Source organism: Tinamus guttatus, unplaced genomic scaffold, assembly GCF_059628265.1.
Source record: "Tinamus guttatus ecotype Peru unplaced genomic scaffold, ASM5962826v1 Tinamus_guttatus_pri_ptg000056l, whole genome shotgun sequence".
NCBI classification, from domain to species: Eukaryota; Metazoa; Chordata; class Aves; order Tinamiformes; family Tinamidae; genus Tinamus; species Tinamus guttatus.
Window position 1 is genome coordinate 800,503 of NW_028288590.1, and position 21,317 is coordinate 821,819.

The following is a 21,317-nucleotide window of genomic DNA, read 5'->3' on the forward strand; positions in this document are numbered from 1 at the left end:
GAAGAAACAGATCTCCCCATACTGAACAATGAATAAAACACTGATTTTTTAGTACATAATAGCTAAAGAAAAGTGTGTTCTATTTGACGAGCTCATATCTTGACCCTAGTACAGCTTGGCAAGCATTTGAAATGTATACTTCCCTGTATGCTGCAACTCCATAAGGTCTGGTGCTTCATGTGCCAGTGCAGCACTCAACATCATGTGCCCCAACACAAAGTTACTGAGCATCAGCATTGCTGCTTTTTCTGTATGATCCCAATCAAAAATCTCATCAGATATCTTAAATCTCCACTTTAGAGCAGTTACATGTCGTCCTCATTTGTCTTTTTGGTTATTTACTACAGTACAAGCAGCCAGTTTAGTTCACAGCCTAAAACATTTGGTCAGTGTTAATATGTGGGTTAATATGTGGGTTATGTTAATATGTAAGGTGCTGAGCAACTGAGTTTTCATGATAATTAATGGAGGCTAAGGGCAGAACCCTTTGGAGAATCAGTGTAACAATTGCATTTGGCCGGACTTTACTATATTTTAAAACTCAGCGTAGATGCCATACTTTTTCCATTTGCCCACTCACCAGCTGTCATGGTTCATCCATAGACCTGACATTACCCAGCATGATAGCAAAGACTTCCAGTTTATGCTAGATATCAGGTTGCTCCATGCTCTTGCAGTTTCGCTAACACATGGTGTTACTGTTACAAGCCATACAGCAAAATAGACCCACGAGCCAAGCACTCACGGAAAGAAAGGTATCTGCAGAGTAACAGGTTGTAAACTCATGTTCATGAACGAGTTAAACACAGTGATAGATGCAGCATTTGAACTGCTCTGCAGGATGAAGGAACATATATTCTCTGAAGCTTTTGAGGCTTATTTAAATCAGAAAGTAAGAAACCTGGCATACTAGATGCAATAAAATCAAGGACATGTGTTACAGCTATGGGCAATTACATAGAGAGGTAACACTTTCCAGAAGGAAATGCCTGTTTTTTGAAAAAGAAAAAAAAAAAAAGAAAAAAAACCAGCTGCCTTGGACAAAAGGCAGTAAAGTAAAATCAAGGCTCATTCCATAAAAAAACAGCAGAAGAGCTTCTGCAAAAACTATAAACATTATAAATATATATGCGCATTGTCAGAAATGAAGCTATTTATTGTTTATTAGAGAATAAAATACATAAAGGATCATTAAAAAAATCAACTTGTACAGGAGAATTTATTAAGGAAAATTGGAGGATGACTTTCTGAGAGCAAAACTGTTTTGACCACAAGAGAATTCATGAAAAGCAGTTCCTTCTCTTCACCCAAAGGAAACACTACAGAATACAAATCTATCCTGCTTTCTTTGTATTTTTCATCTAGAACTGTCACTAATCTCAATATCAATGGAGATAATAATTATTCCACTGAACTCATTGGGATTGTTCAGATTTGCCCATCATGGTATGGAGAAATAGCCATATGCCTTCTAACCCCAACTCAGCAACCACAAACCTGGGCTGCACACTGCACTGTGGTATTTATACTGCTTCCAATAATGCACATTATTCTTAAAGCTGGTACATTGTAACCTTGGAAAAAAAAAAAAAAAAAGCAAATGACATAAATGAAAGGTGAGGAAAAAGACTCAAATGGCAACCAAACACTTCCACTCTAAAACATTTTTCTCACCTGTCATTTCCTCCAGAATATTTTACTATTCCAGCCAAAAAGATTTCTCCACAAAACAAATAAAAAATCAGAACAGGCAACTAAGCCACAAAATATTTGACATAGCCAGTTCTTAAAGAAAGTTCTTGTTTCAGAAACAAAGGACACACAAAAGTTCATTGAGAGTAATTATGCAACAAATATGAGAACTGACTGAAACGACAAATACTGATGATTGATTGATGACTGCAAATTCCCTATGGATGTTTTGCTTCAAGTAATAATGTAAAATAATTCACTAGAAGACAATAATTTATAGTTTAGTTGCAGTTTGTTGATTCCATTATTTGTTTTCTTTTAAATACTAGATCTTATATATAGATATATATGCACAGTTACAATCTTACCTGCCTATCATGTACTTCTCACTAAAAATAAATTTTAAAATGTGAGTCTGTTAAGATGTTTGGAATATCTAGTATGTTAAGGGACAGGCTGCAGAATAAGTCTGCCTGGTTTTCTTCTGGAAAGGCTTGTCCATCTTCTTTACTTCATCTTTGTCCATCTTTACTTCACAGTAAAAATAATTTGTTCAAAAGCTTCAGATATGGAATCAACATTAATTACTGTAATCAAAAAAATTACTTTGATTTTTATTGTAACAGAGATAATTGTCTTTTAAAATGACTCCATCCATTACTTTGAGAATTTCTGAGGTAACATCCATTTTGGTAAACACGTGATTTTTCAGAATGTCATTTTGATTAACTCATTTTCTTTTATACCTTCTGAATACCCAGCAATGCAGGCTATTTTATTATGAAGAATAATAATTGGACAAGTATTATAAAGTACTGTGTGTGTTATGCCTTAACATACATTTTAATTTCCTAGAGACAAGGTTTACATTCCTCAATGGTCTCATTTTTTTAATTCCAGCTCTGTAATTACAGTCACTAGAGTAGTTTAATATTAAGCACAACAGGTCTCAGAGAATTAGAGATTTGCAACAGTAACTACTACTGTACTTACAAAAGAGTGTTTAAGTGAGGAAAAAGAACTATTTTTCATATGCCTTACATAAGCTTGCATGTTTTTGCTTCAGTTACAAACTAAAATAACCCTCAGACAAGTCTTTCAAAGGCAACTCATTATGAATAATGGTTACATTAGCACTGTGTCATGGGACAACCTACAGTTTTCTTCTGCAGATGTGCATGAAACTTTGGCATAAAATCCAACTTTTATGTTTAAGCTTAAAATTTAATACGTTGAGGACCAAATTCTCCTCTCAGATATGTTATTTTAAATCTGAAGTAAATGTGCTCAGGAGGCTAATTAGAACATACTGGTTGACAGAGAGCAATATTTATCTTCATTACTTTATCCATGAAAAAATAATTAATCAAAATGTTTTAAAATGTCTTGCTTGTTTCCCAGTACAAAGACAAATTTCAGCCCCCTTCTTTGTGTAAATTTAGATAACTCACTTCTTCACTACTGTGGTGAAAGCATATGTAAGAAAAGCATGGTTAATACAGACTATGCACTTGCCAAGAGTTCCTTAAATCTAATTATGTGGGAGCTATTGTGGTTTGGCAGAATGTGTTTGGTTAAAGGTAACAAAGAAAATCTCAGAATAGCAAGCTATTCTTGTTCCCCAACATGATATTCCAAAATAACCTGATATGGAATCCTACCTTTGTAAAAATACATGTTTGGACACTTCATGAAAAACTGACTTTGTCTGGACATTTCTTAATGGCATTTCTTAATGATTGAAGAAGCCACAGTCACACATCAGGGAGTAGTTATGAAAAGGAGGACTGATGAGCAGTTCTCAATACTAGGCTTAAATACTTTATGAGACACTCAATGGAAAAAAAAAACTCAAGTATAGAGACTTTATGGAAATCAGGCAAAGCAAAGGATGTTGTGACAGAAAATGTAATCCCACTAGAAATAACTCAAGGGAGCAACTTGTATTTTTAGTAACATCTGAACAGAAATTCTAGAAAAAGATGAAGATTGCCTTTTGGTTAGTTGAAAGATATTATTTCTTCTGAGAGTAGTCTTCAGAAGAAGTGTTCACTCATTAATAAAGTCATGGAGAAAAACACAGAAAGATCTGTGTGAGAGAAGACTTCTGAGCATGTAGGGATAAAAGGGAGAGAATTAAGAAAGCTGAAGTGATGGTGAACCCCATATCTTGATTTCATAGGTGGTCCTGAGACATACATGGTACGAATCTCCTGATACACTATATATCTCTGATAAGAAGCACACAACATGCAATATATCCCTGATGCCTAAGGGAGGAAGGACCTTTGGAGTAGCATACAGGCAGCTGTAAACTATTACAACTGCAGCAGCTCCACTCTCCCAACGGGGCAGGGAAGGGATAAGCACCCCTTCTATTTCAGCACTGTCGGCAGTGGCTGTCTATGCTGTCCTGTCCCCTTTCTCCTTAACAATCTACTGAGAGGGGAGTACCACGGTTATTCCCACTTCAGGCTGGGACCTACTCTTCAGTGCCCCTGTATTCAGAAAGTGGTCACAGATCCACCACTTTGGCTTTATATAACTTTACATCTTACTTACATATCTATACATAAGGGGTACATGGAGGATATCTGACATCTATCACACATCTCTGCCCAATTCACTGAAGACGCTCTATAATGCTGTGCTTTTAGGTAAATGAACAGGTCACCGTTCAATATGGAGGAGGCACCATTCCACTCAACTCCTCATTCCCAGCCATGTGCTCCAGGCACTTGCTTTGTGCTGCTCCTAGAATTCACCTAATCCTATGTTAGGCCAGCACACTTCACTAACCAAACACCAAACTCGCTCAGAAAAATGAGGAATTCAGAAATAAAAGTAAGGAGGAGGGTGAGTGGAAGTAGCTCTGCGTGGTTAGACCAGAGCAGTCCTAAGAGTGAAGGTGGGCAACAAAAGCAGAAGAGGAGAGGAAGCAAATTTCAACCTTTCTCTTACAGCAAGTTGCTATTTAGATCATTAGTTGTATGTAGTAGTAGCCTGACAGAAGGAAAAAAAAAAAAAAGAATAAATAAATAAATAATAAAAATGGTGCTATTTCCATTCCCTGTCGTGCATGTGTCAGTGCTCTGGATGTCTTGTGTTTCAAACAGGAGAAGAAATAAGACTGCTGAGTTCTGCTTTAAAGCAAAGCATTGGGCTTGATTCTCTGCAATAAAACCAACCCAAATATGTAACTCTGCTTTTAAAGACTTGGCTCAGTAGTTGGCTGAATGAAACACCTTTCTTACCAGTGTAAGGATTAGTCATTCTCTTCGGCTGACACTCAGATGCTGCCAGCTGGAGTAAAAGGTTGTTAATATGTTGGTGACAGGACTTACAAGAAAAAGGTTGAGGACTTGTAATAAATGCCTACTAACTGTTCCAAAACAAAATCATCACAAGAGGTACTAACACACAGTCTCATTATCTGATATCAAAAAATAAAATGAATGTGAAAACTAGGCTACTTCTTAAACTGTAGCTCTGTCCTTTGTAGGTCAGAGAGGAAGCTAAATTTGTGACTGCCCATATGACATAAAATCTGCTCCAGTGACAAGTGGAGAACTCCCCTATTTAAGAATGTTTAGCAGTTTCACCCCATTAGCAAGCACTGTATTTATTCAAATAACAATAGAAAGCAAAGTCCTGTTATATATGACTGACAAATTCAAGAAAAAATCCCCTGAGAGTTACATAAAACATAAACATTTCATAATGCTTATATTTCATAGTAAAATACAATCATTTACAGCTACAAACAAGCATCCTTGGTACTGTTGATAATAGACTTTTTCCTTAAAAAAGTTTATACTTTCCTTTGTCCTCTTGAAAAGAAGACATTTTGCGTTCTTCCTTGAAAAGACCTTTTTGCAATTTTTCTTGAAAAGCATACATTGGGAGCTCATTCACAGCACATAAAGACTTCAAGTCACTGTAAGTAATCACTATTGATATCCTGCAGTAGCTTTTTTTTATTCAGCATGCAAAAATCTGCCTTTTCCTTAACTGCCAGCTGAGACTTACTGAAGAAGCAGGAAAACATGACAGTTCAGTGGGATACTCACTGATGGAGAACTCACTACTTGGGGACAACCACAGTCAGCAGAAGCATCCAAGGCCAAACATTTAATTACTTTTGGCTTGAGTTGAGTTCATTCAGTCCCCTTTCCTCAGACTGTATCATGCTGCCTGTCCTACCAATCAGTTCTTTCCTACTAACTTCTAAACTTGTCACACAACTTCAAGCTTTTCAGAAATGGCAAATTTAATTTTCCTTAAAAATCGGACACGGGACAAAGAAGGGCAATTCTACCAGTACAGTCTGGGAAAGGCCTGCAACGCAGCTTTGTCTATTGCTGGACATCAGAGAATCCTCAATGGAGCTCTCTGGACAATTCCTCTATGGAAAAATCACTGAGAAACCAAACTTCATTGGTTTCCCTGATCTTGACTTCTCCTGCAGGGTCTCTGACAGGCAGTGAAAGAGAAGGCTAGTGGGCTACAGCTAAGAGACACTCACTGTTCGATTTTCATCCTGGAGAAGCATAACCAGCCTAACCTAAGTGAACTCCTTTACTGTGTGGCAGAAAATGTTCTACGTGGCTCTGTATCAAAACAAGCTGCCCCAGAGGTGACCGGTCTCTCACTGGTCTGTGATCATCACCAGACAGCTGCCCTGACCTCAGACTGTCCCTGTCATTGCCAGGCCTGACCTTTGCTCTCTGTCCCAGCTTTTCCCCAGGTGATACAACAAATCCCACAGGCTGACTATAGAAACTAGAGCCTGTGCCCTCCCCAGGAAACCTGCAAAGCACAAGAACTGGTCAAGCAGCAGAGAAAGTTTAAAGCAGAAAGTCCTGACATGTGGAACAGGCGTTTTTCTCTTTGTTTAAGACAGGAGAACAGACACAACAGTTTTAAGTTTGGGAAGAGAAATGGAGCATCCTGAGAACTGGCTGTGCTGCAAAGTTAAGAACTGCGCTCAGAGGGACTCGTCAGTTTTTGCCACAACCAACTTCCAAGTGAGGGGCAGGGAAGCCCGAGTGACCCGATGCTCCCGTCTCCCCTCGATCTCCCCCGGGGCTGAGCTCCCGCGGGGGCAGCGCCAAGGCCGGGGCGGGAAGGACGGGCCGGGAGGCCCCCCGCGACTGTCTGCGCGCAACTCGCTCCCGTCGGGGCACCGTGGCTCCGGGGCTGCCGCGGCGGCGGCGCAGCCCGTGGCCTCGGGGACGCCTCACGCCGTGCCCCCTTCCCGGGGATGCCGTCGGGTCCGCGCCCGCGCGCCCACGGACGGCTCCCTTACCTCCGTGCCGGGCGGCGGCGAAGAGCCTGGGCGGCGGCGGGGCGGCGGCCGCGGGGTCCCGGGGCGCGGCGCGGGGGTCGGCCGGGGGGGCGCCGCCGCCGCCGCTGACCCGCCGCGAGATGAGGCGCTCCCGCCGCGGCGGGCGGGGCGGCGGCAGCGGGCGGCCGCTGTCATCGTCGCCCAGCGCTTGCAGGAGGAGGTCGAGGAGCTGCCCCCGCTCGCTGCCCGCCGCCGCCGGCGGCAGCTCCGCGCCCCGGACGCCCGGCGGAGGAGGGGGCCCCGCGGCGAGCAGCAGCAGGACGATGGCGGGCAGCGCCCGGCGGCTCCTGGCGCCTCGCATCTCCGCGGCTCTGCGAGGAGGCAGAGAGCAAAGCGGCGTTAGCTGCTTCCCGCGCGCCGCATGCCGCCGCCGGGGGCTCCCCCGCGGGCGCGGAGGCGGTGCGCGCCCGCCCTCCGCTCCCGCGGGCGAGCGCCGGGCGCGGCGGGCGCAGCGACGCGGGTGCCGGGGTGAGGCCGCGGCTCCGCGGGCCCCCGACGGCCGGGTGGACCCAGCGCGCCTCCCCGCCCCCGTCTGCGGGAGGGCGCGTTTATAGACACAGATTAGAGGAAGGGGCTTAGCGCGGCCGGGCATATCACGGGCTTTGCGGGGGATTTGCTGGGCTCTGCGCGGGGCTGCGCCGAGGGGCGGCCGCGGAGCCGAGACGCGGGGCCGCTCCGCGCCTCCTCTGCGCCCCCCTCCTCGCTCCGCGGCCGGCCGCACACGTGCAGGGGGGGCCGGTGGCTTGCGGCGTGAGATGCTGCGAGAGGGAGGTATCGGCGAGTTACGTCGGGGACCGAGTTTAAAGGGCAGAAACAACGACGAGAGGCTGAGGCTTCGAAGGCAGTGCCTAATTCCCCTCAGTAAAGCTCAAAGCTCTTCTAATTATAGCAAACAGTTAGGATTAAGGGGCGGGAGGGAAAAATCGGTTATTGACGAGCTGCCTCTTTTCGCCTCTTGCAGCTCCTCTCTGGCAAGGGAGTTAATGGGAGCGTCTGGGGAGCGGGCTCTGTCCGACGGCTTCAGGCTCTCCCTCGCTCCCTGCTTCCCTCTTTGCTTCCCCCTTACCGTGCGGCAGCGGCCGGGGCTGCCCGGGGCAGGCGGGCTGCAGCGCGGCTCCCTCCGCCGCGGCGCGGGGTCCCCGCGGCGGCTCCGCGGGCGCGGAGCGGGGCGGTCGGTGCTGCGGCCGGAGCGGGGGGACGCGCCCTCCACGGCCATGCGCTTCGCTTATATAGCCCGCATCGGCCTCCTCGCCTGAGCGCTATCGACTTTAGGTGGGTGGCAAGTCGATGGAGACACCTCTGGTAATCACTCTTGGGCTCAGAGATGGGCTTTTCTGACAAACTTCCTCCTCCCCGCCTGTCCCCCGGTGGATGGCAACGGAAAGCCGCGTTTGAAGTGGCGCTGATCTATTTGTGAAATTAGACTTCCCCGCAGATTGGGGAACGCTTACTGATAGAGCTGCCAGCTCAAGAGATTAAAATGAGCTTTAACTTAGTGGGATTCCCTTGGGAATACAGTAACCGAACAGCAAGAAAAGTATTTTTTTTTCTCTCTCTACCTCTTTTTCTTTCTTTTTTTTCTTTAATTTCATTTTTTATAAAGAAGAAAAGTCTGAGGCCTATATAAACTGAACAAATTGTAGTGTGCCGTGGGTCCGAACCTGATCTGTGTTAATGACTGGGAGAGTGATAGACTCTTTGGTGTGTGAATTCATAAACTAAAGGTCTTTCAAAAAAAAGTTTACATTTCTTCAAAACAGTTTTGCTTTTCTTTATTTTTACAATAAAAGCTAACAGAAGAGATAGTGATCTCATGAAAACATTAATCCTACAGGTTAATTAGCCTTCCTGAGCCATAAAAAGGTAAGCATAAAAAGGGATGAGTTCAGTACTTTCAGAGATGCACAAGTAGTCTCGGAGCAGACAGAAGAACAATACAAATTGTAGATAGATAATATATATCCCAGACATTATGCCAGAATTCGTACTTCAGATTCTTCACATTGTGCAGATTTTGCAAGTACAACTCTGTGAGATGATCACTTATAGAGTGGTGGAGAAAGGATTTGAAATATCCTTGAAAACGTGAATATTCAGATTTCAGTGTTAGAGGAGGTTTAAATTATTCAGCATAGTTCAAATTAATATGATATTTCCCTACGAACTTTTTCTCTGTCCTTCAGACCTCTGTTGTCCAAATCTGTCTCTGAGCACATCCCACACAGGGCTGTACCTCGCTGGTGCTATCACCTCTGCTGAGGGAAAGGCAGCTCCTTCCCCACATCCTCCTGGTCTTGTGCCACCTTCCATTTATTTCATCCTTAAATTGCCACCACAGAAGGGATCTGAATTGTTCTCTAGAAATGACTAAAATGTTACTACCCTGATTTGAGTACTTCTGCCCATCTTCATAACTTGCCATGGATAAGATGTACATTTTCTTTTAGCCTTGGAAGCAGGTTACACAGAAAGGAAGCCTACATGGCACTCTTAAGGCAGAAACAGTGGGTTTTGGCTCATACAAGCACATTCTTTAACTTACATTATGAGGATGTGGAGCTTTAAAGCTCTGTATCACTCAAGTAAGTGTCTTTACCATTTTGGGCCACCCAGTTTTGCCCTTCTCCTTTGTCTCTGCTTGCTTCACTTTTTGAGAACTGCATCCTTCTTTTCTTGGTTTGACATTATGTCCACCCAGAGGGCAATAAAGAGTTTTTAATTGCTGTTTTAAATTCAATCAAATTGACATAATAGCTGTCTCACTTGTCACCTTTTGCACCTAGACTTTCCTTTCTCCATTTTCTAAAGAATAAACAAGAAGTCAAGGAAACAAGAGAGGGGGGCGTACCTACAGAGTAGTTTAAGAGGTAGATCTATCCAGCATTCAAGTTACTGCAGTGATTCCCATTCAGTGCTGTGGGAGTTGGATCAAGTCTTTAAAATAATGAATAGAACCAATTAAACCAGCACATCTAAATCACAACTTTTAAGTAGCTTTTTCAGAATTTTTATGCCCAAGATTCTTAAGATCTATTAAATAGATATATATTTTCTATTATTGTGCACAGCCTTGTCTCTTTTAAGTTGTTTAGATATTTGCATTCTCAGAGAGTATTTCAAAGAACGACAACTAGAGAGTAAACATAAAATGACCATTTTACTAATCCCAGGCAATTTCAGCATTCTCAGGTCGCAATTGCATTTGTCCCTTTTGTCACTGACTATAATGTCCCTCCCTGTCATTATGTGAAGAAAGAATCCCAGCATGAGATTTACATCAAAGAGGAAACCCTAATCTTAAGACTGAACTCAGTATCTTATTTAGGAACTAAAACCATGTTCATAGTCAACCTATGTAAGCATGGTTATTTGCCACCCGTAGCCCATCTATTTAAACTAGTGCGTCTTTTTATTTTTCCTGTGGCATGTTCTTTCTTTTTTTCTGATCTATCTTAGCCACAAGTCTATGTTTGAGTGAAACTAAAAACAAGCTGGTTAAATCAAAGAATCATGGACCTAACAGGGACTTGAGAGATGATCTGGTGCTTTCCATTGCCCAAAGCAGAATCAACTGTATCTATGTCATCAGTAACAAAACTAATCTTTAATTTTTCCCGTCAAGCTTAGTTACTATAACTGAAATTCATTAAATGTTCATTTGCAAGTTGGTTTAATAGTGCCATTTTATCTTAGGATTTACACTGAAATATAAAAATTATCTACATTTCCAAAGCATGGAAACATGCTCACATAAATAAAAGGCAGGCTAAAGCAAAGATTTAAAATGTAGGTGTCTCACTGTTTTAGAATAAATCTGTCAGCCAAAGACTTCCATGGTCACTGAAAAAAATCAAGAAGAAAAACAGCCTCAAAAAATGGTTCTTTTTAAGTCTATGGGAATTTTCCTTTTGACTTTGATGAGCTAGGTGTTGCTGAAGAAGCAGTGAGGAAGTGCAAAAATACTTAAAATATTTTATAGATGTAATTTATAGATATCTGGAGCAATTTCTGGTAACTAATAGAAGATTCCATCTGCTTTTTGGGTTGCATGGAATTTCTTAAAAGTTTTTAAGCAGCCATAGATATGCATGTCAAGGTTGACATAAATAAATTTGGTCATACCTCAGTGCAAGCGACTGAGTCAGATGATCTCTTGAGTATCTTTTGCAGTCCTTTATTTCTATGACTATTTCTATGACATTTCTACAAGCAGCTTTTGGGCTATAGGACATGTTAATGAACTATTTGACAATGCAATGCTATTCAGCTAAAGAAGTGAAAAAATATAAGGTCCAATTATAAATGTTTATTCCATAACAGAGAGGTGGAAGTCATAGTCTTTCCAATTAAAATACAAGTGAGTTTTTTTTTATTGTTAACATATCTAAAGAGCTTTAATTACAAAGCTAAAAGGGCATTTACTGAGTTTATCACTAAGAAATTCTATCCAGAATTCATCCCTGTTTGGGTTTTAGCCCTTGTAACTAAGACATAACAAAATTTATTTTTGAAGAACCTTTGACTCCACTTTGCTTTGGAAGGACTCAGACATTAAGCACCTTCTGAGATTTTCAAGGAAAAAGCTAAAACTAACCTGCAAATTGTTCAGCAGGGAGTAAAGAGGGGAGAAAGCTGGGAGGAACAGATTCCATGGCGGTACCACAAAATAAAACTTTCTTCCTCCTTTTATTTTTCCTGAAACTCTTGGCTGAGCAAAACACAAGCTGACCAGAAGATCTTTTTGAGTTGCTTGCAGTCCTTTGCTATTGTTGACATTGATGGCTTGAAAACAATTACAGGGATTGTCATAACTCTCAAGATTGACAGTTTGTTTTAGGAAACTTCTAAAAGATGCTTGGCCTATTGTAAGGTGTTGGTTTGACCAGAATTACTTTTAGGAAAGGCATACCTGACCATGAAAGAATCAGGCAGCGGTGATCTGCTTTTATCTTAGTCCATCAACAAATCAAAAAGAGGTACCAAATATTCCTGCAAATTCAAGTTCTTTTCTTTTGAACCCAGTCTTGGTTTCTCACTTGTGTCAGAGGTACCGCAGAAGATAAGGCCTGTTACAAAGGACATGACAGCTTGTTACTGCTAACCTTATGGCTGTTAAAGAATTAATCAACAGGTATGGTAGATCAAGAACCAATCTTTTGCCTGTCACAGGAAACATCTTCACCATGGCCCCTTCATGATAGCAAACTTCAGGAGCTTACTGACACCAGAAAGCCTGCTGGTGAGCAGAATAGCTTTGGAGGAGACAAATGCTTCTTTAAGAGTGCTATCTGACCAGCATGAGAACCATCCTCTAAGTGATAATGCATTTCTGTTCAACGACACTAGCAATTTATTAACATTTTCAGAGCTTGGCAGCTAGAGCAATATCAAGCAGAGGACCTTATATTCAAATCAGAGGACCCGATTCAGAAAAAGTCTTTGATTTTCTCTCACAAAGACAGCCTTGAATCAAGGGAACAAGCACATAGGGATTTTTGGAGGGAAAGGTTCAGTGGCAGGTTCACCGCAGATGGAGAGTCACTGCTGCACTGCAGATTGGCCTAAGAGCCTGAAGCTCATCAACACCCGCTGCTGAGGTAATCATCTTTGAAAGAAAGAACATTTTGATAGGAGTTTGCTGCCAGGAGTAACTCACAGTGGAAAAAGAGGAGGCTTCAAAATTTTTAGAAAAACGAGCTCTAAGAGAGAAAATAGGGAAGTCAACTAGCCTAGGTTAATCTCACTTTCAGAGCAGAACCTGGGGAATGATGAAAAACCATTCCTGATGGTATATTACATCTAGGATAAATTTCCATAGTGGTCCCTTATGGAGTACCTTTGATTTTCTGTCTGATCAGTAGATCAGCAGTAGATCAGCAATTGCATTGGTAATCCCAGAAATTTCAGAACAAGTAGCATCACTCTGATTTCATGACAACAGATATCTTCTAACTAAAACCATCAATTAAGGAGAAAATGACACAACCTATGTAGGCCTATATATATGCAGGGAGGGCCAGATGCGCAGAGCATGTGCTGCAAAGTTCCCAGACCTACTGCACGCTGAGAGTGCCTATGCAACAAATTCTAAGAAACATTTGATTTGTGCCACATGGCACAAATTCAGTCAAGAATAAAAAATTAACATGGCCTGGAGCCAGTGGATTAAAAACTGTTTCGCTGAGATGTTTCATTACTAAAAGGTAAATAGGCTATCATCATTTAGTTGAAAGCATGCAAACTGATGATCTAGGGAAAGATTTCAATCGGGTATCAATTTTTAGGCTGTCAAGAAATAAAAAAACCTGTTCTCTGTTGTGGACCAATTTGAATGCTCAACCAAGAATGCACAATCAGTCCAGATGCAGCCAAGATGCAGAGTGAAGCTTTTGAGTATGGCCTCAAGCCTGAAAAGCAGTGGCTCTGAAAACAAGGACATAACTAGCCAAAGCAATGTTGCTAGAGTCCACAAACAGCAAACTCACTAAAATGCTAAAACTATTTCTCATAGATGAGGCTATTCAGATCCTGTGAAATTCCTTCCTTGGACAAACAAGACATCTAAGGGACAAAAAATGTAGCTTGCCAGGTGCACTGTGTAATTTTTTTTTCCTGATAAGTCTGAGATGAGCAAGCATCTTATTTTGCTTTCCTTTCTCTTTTATTGCAAGACTAGACTATTGAGGAACCAACAGCTCCAAAATCATATCAGAAAAAAATTAAGCCTTTCATCTCTTTTACTTGTGTCTCTTTTTGTAATGACAAAATTTTCTTATGTTTCTTATTGTCATGATCCTCCAAAATCTGAAACAGACACCCTACTGATTCCTTTAGCTGCCTCTATTTTTCCTTTGTATGCACTACTGATCCTTCATTCCCTTTTTCTCCTATTTTCCTTCCCCCACCTTGTTATTTTTCTTTTAATTTAAAATGACATACTACAGCTGAAATATCAAATATTATTATACTACAAAATGATGTCATTAACACAGATTTTATACCTTCCTTATACTTTTAAAAAACAGAAAGCTACATACTGTTTTTCATTTAACAAAGAAAAGAAGGAGAAACCATACTAAACACACATAAAATTTCTGCTGTACATTTATTTCTTGGTACCCAAACTAGGGCAATTTAATAAACAAGGTAAGTAAAACTGTTTACTTCTTATGTTTTCATCTTAATAATGATTTTTGTTAATGGTGGTACATTTTCTGTGGTTCTTCAAACCAACTTGGACACTTTTAAGGGAGTAAAGACCAACTTGATAAGTAAATCAGGAAGTGAGTGATCAAGCTGTGTTAATTACAAGCTATATTGTTGTAGGGAATTTATTTTTAGTTTAGTTGAAACCAGTATTAAAGCTGTAAGTTGTGCTGAGCTTGTGCATTCCTTGCTCTACCACACTTGCCACACTTATGTACAGTGTGAACCTTCTGGAGCTAAACAGTGCCTGTCAAATTCCATTTATCCCTTTTTTTATGCACAGGTGAAGTTTAGGTAACCTGCTATTACATCAGCATCATCTCTCCATTGAAACTGTGGATCCTGCAATGGAAAAGAAACCCTGCTGATGTAGAAAAGGCAAAATGGAAGGAAAGGAAAAAGAAGGGGGAAAAAAAAAAAAGAAAAGGTATTATATCAACCCTTCTCAGTCCCTGGCAGGAATAACACAAGGTACACCATGATGCTACATTAGAGCTTTTTGAGAGAGCTCTAAATGAGCTAGCTCAGCTGCTTGGAAGTAACATTTCTTGTAGCCGTACAGCCCCTTTCCAGGTTTAGGAAAGCACCTGACCTTGCTGTGATAGATAACAAAATGTGGGCACTGTCAAGAAGCCGAGGGATATGATTCCCAAATGATGAATCAAAAGTTAGAGGAGAGGTGAATCTTGCTCTACGGGAACATCTCAAAGCACTAATGGTTGGTATTTATTGTTTTTGGTTGATGACTGCTTTTTGGATGATAAATGCCATGTAAAGTCAATTTGGAGAAGATTTCTGTTTTAATCAAAATGACCATGGCAGTTATGCACCTGAACTGACGGACCGATAGCAGCCTATGAAATCCACTTCCAGTGATTTACTTACTGCTCAGTTTTACCTCTCAACACTCCTCTATTTCTCATAACCAGAACATGAACTTTTTTTTATACTTTGTTAGAATCCTTCTTTCTTTGGCTTCTTTTCCTGAGGCAATGAATTCTCACCCGATGACATTATTTATCTGCAGCTTCATGCACCATTTAAACCAATATAATTTAGAGTGGCTGCCAAAAAGATTGGTGCCATACTCTGCATGCCTCTGGCCACTGAATTTCTGCCCTTGAGCCACCCTCTCTGTTACGCTGGCACAAGTGTTTAGGTGTTTGCTTGCTGAACTGGACCCTGAGGCTCATTCAGGTTAAATTTAGCCCCCAAAGGCTAGTGCTGCCATGCAGGTTACAATATATAGCACACAACTACTTTCATGGGAGTGAAGAAGAAGATAGCATGTAGACATCAATGAGGAGCTGCTAGCTAGAGAGAGGCAGAACTACCTATTTCAGCAAGGCTGAATTACAGCATTTGGAAATATAGTTTCACGATCTTAACATTTAGAACTTAAGAGGGGTCTCAGTGAAGCATTCCTTCACCGAGTTGTTTCTCAGCAGTCTGTCTCTGGCAGAGACATGTCAAGACGTGCTAAGTACTTTGACCTTACATGGTTGTATGTGAAGGGCCACAGAGCAGAATTTTAGCTGTGCTGACAGCACTCTGTAAGGATCAGAACTCAGCTCCACTTGCACCACAAAATACAGGCTTGAGGTGCCCCTCTGAGATAGTGTTTTATATAAACCTGCAGAAATGTTTCTCAATGTTACAGGGTCTCCTGGTTGCCCCTATTTCTGCTTTGTTCTGCAAGTTGTCTCTCCAGGTAAAGCTGCTGAGCAATGGACGGGACTAAAAACCTTCAAAAGACATGGCTTGTCCTCCTCCTTCCAGTGAGGTCAACGGAATATCCACTCACCAGGGTGTTGCAGTACTGAATTTATTATCACTACAGCTCTCCTGGCTTCTTTCCTGCTTTCCCCTCAAAAGCTGTGATTTCTCTATCAGCCCAAGGAACTGGGACATGTTGCTGAGCAAACTGAGCAAGTCTTCTTCAGCGGGTGCGCTACTCACCTGCTAGGTAGTACCAAGAGCAAAGTAATGTGAAACTGAACTTAAAACTGGAAAAAGGCTACATTTCCCAACCCCCTCTTTCCATCACTTCTAAATAAAAGAATATAAACTAGACTTCAGCTGCTATGATGCTTTAGAGGGTTTTTAAAATGTTATTTAAAATAAAAAATTGCTAAAACTAGCTGATCTAAGATAAGCAGATCTTCTTGGACCAGAAAAAGTCCTTTAGCTGTTTGAGGAGGAAGACTAAGTGTAGGGTTAGCCTCTCATGCTTCTTACAACATATGAAACTTTACTAAATCTGATTCGAGCTGGTTTAACTTATTTGGATGTAAGCCTACTAAATATTTGGAGAGTAATTCAGCTTAAAAACATAAAATAAAATAAAATAAAATAAAATAAAATAAAATAAAATAAAATAAAATAAAATAAAATAAAATAAAATAATAAAAACCCTACAATCCCCTTTTTGATCTTTGTATCAGTGTCAGCTCCACAGGACAAAAAATATACTGCAGATGACATTGGCAAAGAAAGAAGAATATAGATATCTTTGACAAATGGCTCTAGTGAAACGGTCAAAACACTCCCACTCCCTTGTCCTAAGCAGCTACTTGTTTAAAGTGTACTTCATTGGTGCTTTAATTTCTAGTTCAATTTTCCTCTAGTAGAAGACTACTAAAACAAACAAACAAAAAAATGATGCAGAACTGCACAGCAAGGACTTCATTATTCCTCTGTGTACTTTTTTTCACTCCTACTCCCCTTGCCTTAGTCTCTATAGTCTCTGTTCTCACGTCTTTTGCTCATTGTATAAAGCTCCTCTTCTACTACTATTCTTAATAATGATAATACAAAGTGACTCAAAGGAGAAAATTTAGGCAGAAAAGACAATGAGCTGAGTGGAGGAGGTAGAAAAATTGATGGAAGGCCTGTAAAGTGAATGTGGAAGTGGTGATATGGGGAAGAAAGATGAAAAGCAAGGAAGGGTTAAGAGAAGAGAAAAAAAGTCTGAGTCAATTCAGAGTAGGAGGAGATGATTGATTAAGGAGGAATCAAAAAGTTGAATGTTAAATGGAAGGAAGAGTTTTGCTATAGTGAAATCAGAAGGGCAAAGAAAAAGAAAGACAAGAGAAAATCTTGAATAGGATGGAGGAAGGAATTTGTACTCCATGTCTTTTCTATAATGTGAAGAAACTGAAGAAGATATGAGGAACTAGAATAGATAAAGGTAGAAAAGATTAAAAGAATAGCAGACTGGGTAGAAAAAAAATATTGATATATAGAAGAGAAAGACCTGAGTTGTACTAGTGTGGATCTGAAATAGTCTTGAAAAATAGTGGCATTTTTCTACAGGAAGAGTTAAGTTTGACTTGGATGAACAGAAAAAAAAAGGAAGGAAAAAACACTGAAAACATTTACGAGCTAGGAAGAGGGGCACCTGCAACTTTAAAACACAGGAATTAACAGAGAATGTCCTTTCTAAGACAGACAAAACTAGGTAAAATATATATATAAAGCAATATAAACCATGCATAAAAACCATAACACATATACATAAGTAAGATACATTTCATACAGTCTTCTATAATATGCATTGTCTTAAATAAATCTATTTGGTATGTTAGTTTGATTTTATGCTATTCTATCTGAAAACAAACAACAAAGCAAACCATTTTCCCTGGCATAGAGAATTATGTTGGCTTGGGCCTACTACTCATGACAGTGAAAGATCATGAACTTAACTTTACTGTTGCATAACTACACTAAATTGATAATGTTCTTTATCAATTCATACAACAAACCTGAGTTTTTATAAAACAACTTTTGAGTACTGCCAAAGCATAACACACTCATAATTTTCTGATGTCTAAAAGATAACCACCTCAGCTTTGCAGTATTTTATTTATTTAATTTTAGACTTATACAATTATAGTAGTATTATATGATTTATTTATATCAGTTTTTATTTTTAAAAAATATCCCTTTTGTCTCAGGTCATTCATATCCTTAGAATATGATCTACTTGTTTCTTTTCTTATATTGCCCGTGTATCTTTGAGTGTCCTCAGCTTCCAGTATATCCAGGGTTTTCCCTTTATTTTTCTCAAGCCTTATTTGAAAGCTGTTATTATACCTTTACACATCTCAAAAGTATCCTGAGCATGCATTATTGCAGCATAGCTAAGACATGGAAAGAACACTTTATTCTTCTACACACCACAGAAGCACTGAAGCTAGTTAATTCTTGTCTCTAATGGAAAACTGCTCTATCAGAGCATATTGATTAAATAGCACATATGGATTCTGCAGGAATCCATAAAAAAATCCATCAGAAATAATACAGGTTTCCAGACAGCTTGCCTTGAAAATGCACTAGCCAGTTGGCTGGCAGCAAGGTGGGCAGGTTTCCTGACTCCCTGGGATCCTCAGCTTCCCTGTCCGAGCAGCTGGTTCCTCAGCCAGCCAGCAAGATGGCTAGACAGCTGGGGAGCTCAGCGTCCAGGAGAGCAATCAGAGAGGGGAAGCAAAGGAGTTTGGCAGCTGGAAAATCAACAGAGACATTAGAGGAATTTCATTCCCCTGGTTAAAAAAAAAAAAAAAAAGGTCAAGTTTCTGACTTTTAGTCCTAATTCAGACTTAAATACACACACACACGCGTATATATTCACATAAATATCTGTTTTTAAATGCTATGTAAGAAAGAAAATCCCTTATTTCAACTGACTGTAATGAATACACTCTTTTCTCCACTATGAAGAGTCTTAAGTAGACAAATATAGGCCAAAATTAGAAAAGTTAATTTCAGTGAGCCCAGCTGATTAACAGAAATGTCATGACATTGTCACTGTGCATTATTACAATTAAATATGATCCAGAGGCTGGGGTTAAAATGAGAGAGTTTAACCTTTTTTAGTCTTGAATCAAACAATCACCACTAAATGTCTTTTAAAGCTCTTTCAGGCATAAGAAAAATAGGAAGAGTCCAAAAGTAATACAAATTATGAAGTAGAGCTTCAGTATTATTTGTTCTTATCTCACACTTATTCTTTATAAGAAAAAAAATCCTCAGTTTGGCAGTCTTCAAGAAAAAAAAAAGCTGAAAGGAGTTATTTCTGAGGCTTTTCTGATCCTGATTCTTGAAATCAAAGAACAAATTAAGGAAAAGATAAAAGAACAGCAAAGGTAGGAAATGCTGCTGCCTTGTGTTTCTAGCATGGCCTCCTCTAACACCATTGTTTCCAACAGATAAGTAAGCTGCTCCATCTTAGCTCTTCCTCAAGGTGGCAAATGGGAGCCTCAGTGGAGAAGGTTGTTTTCAGCTGGCCAGAGGCTCAAGCAGTGTTTTAAAAGAAGAAGCCTTGGCTGGCTGAAATAATTTTGTTATTTTTATCTAACCAATGCACAGAAAAAGGAAGAAAGGGAAGACTGAGGTGGAGAGAGACTGTGGCTCGTTGGGAAGCTAGGTTTCCTCACCACTCCTGCATGGTCTATTAGCGAAGTATCAGTGAAGAAAATTTCCTGTGGTTATTTCCAGTGTAGAAATCACGCTCAACCCCTAAGCCTTCCTCCTGATTTCTCTCCCTGGCACTTTTGCCTACAGTGGAATGACTATCAAACCCCTTTCTTCTTTTCTCCATGTCTCACTGAGAAGCGAACACCGTCTTTCCTTGAGTTTCCAGATGTGACTACCCCTGTTGTGTTGCAGTGTTTCTGCCTGGGCCACTGCCACAGCTCCGAGAGCTGTCACAACCAGTTCTCTCTGCCAGGATTCATGACCTGTGCTCCACAGGGAGTCCCAAACCAGTAGTGAAGGATACCTGACTGCTTTGCTGTCTTAAGTCCCACGGGAAACTTCCCTAAGAGCCAGTACAATAAGAGGTCTCATGAAGGTGTATTTCATGGTAGGAATGTTTCATCTGATTGTTCTGTGAACTAAGGTCAATAATAAAAGCAAGAAACATATTTTAAACATGTTTTTATGTGAACAAGTAAGGAGAAAAATAATCTATGAACTTTACTTTTAAAATCTTCCAATATTATTTGTTATATAGTGCTAAATTTAATTGCTAGTTTTAAATTAAAGAGGCTCTTCTGAAGGAAACAAGTCTAAACCAAAGTTAGCAATATCATATTTCTTCTTTTATTGATAGCAAAAGGCTTCTTCTCTTCTAAAGGACCTAAATAATTTAATAAAGTAAACCTGCAACATAAATTATAGCTATTGATGCCAGCATGCTTTGATCTTCTTAATACTAGCAGGCCTTTGTTGCCTCCTACTCTTGATTTTGCTAACAGCATTTTAAACAACAATCCTTTGGAGATAAAAGGATTACAACTTTATTAAAATATTCTCTTACAAAATTCAAACAAACATTAATAAAACTTGTCAAGATGGCTTTGCTCGTACTTCCACAGGGCAGGCCTCTGAAATCCTCATTCTGAGCAGTTTCCTCATGCAAGTAGCAGTCCCCGGGGATAGTAAAGGCTTGTTACAAGGCGATACTCAAATTTTTTGCTCTGCTAAACAGCCAGTTTTGCTCAGCTAGGGAGCTTGACTACCGTGGAGCAGTGGTGCATCTGCAGGTATATTCCCTTTCCCTGCATCAGCAGCTCTCCCTGGCCCCCAAGCAGCTCAGCCTGCACCCACTGAGCTGCATTTGACTTTCGGACTTTTTGATAATACCAGAACCAAGTTAGTCATACCAGCTAAACAGATATCTTGTCAGCATATCATTTCTTCTCCAGACTGTATCACTTGTTATTCCATATCTTAGAAGGGGCATGAAGAAGAGACAAACATGCCCATGTATATTATAGCCAGTTAGTTTCTAGAAGAAATTTGCTCATATAAAAGGAATAAAATAAATATTCTTTAATTATTTTCTGTATGATTTATGGTCAAGCTCCTTAATACAGCCAGAAACACTTTTTTTCTGTCCACTTAGTTGCTCGAATTGTAAATCAAATCTTAAATTGTAAATTGATTTTATTTCTTGTGATTAGTTTGCTTCACTACTTCAAGGGAAATATAGTTTTAATGATTGAAAAATTATTTTTAGGATATTTACTTGACTTAGTTTTCTGTTTATTATCTGTTATCGTCTTCTATA

The 21,317-nt window shown here is 40.3% G+C and overlaps 1 protein-coding gene across 1 annotated transcript in view; it reads right to left on the minus strand.

The window, feature by feature from the left end:
* The window catches only part of ALKAL1 (ALK and LTK ligand 1), a 34,003-nt gene extending 26,579 nt beyond the window's left edge, over positions 1-7,424 (minus strand). The window contains exon 1 of the mRNA XM_088540174.1: positions 7,001-7,424. Within this exon, the coding sequence (XP_088396300.1) occupies positions 7,001-7,340 (340 nt within the window). The 5' untranslated portion in view covers positions 7,341-7,424. The remainder of the gene's footprint in view (positions 1-7,000) is intronic.
* Positions 7,425-21,317: the final 13,893 nt, after the last annotated feature.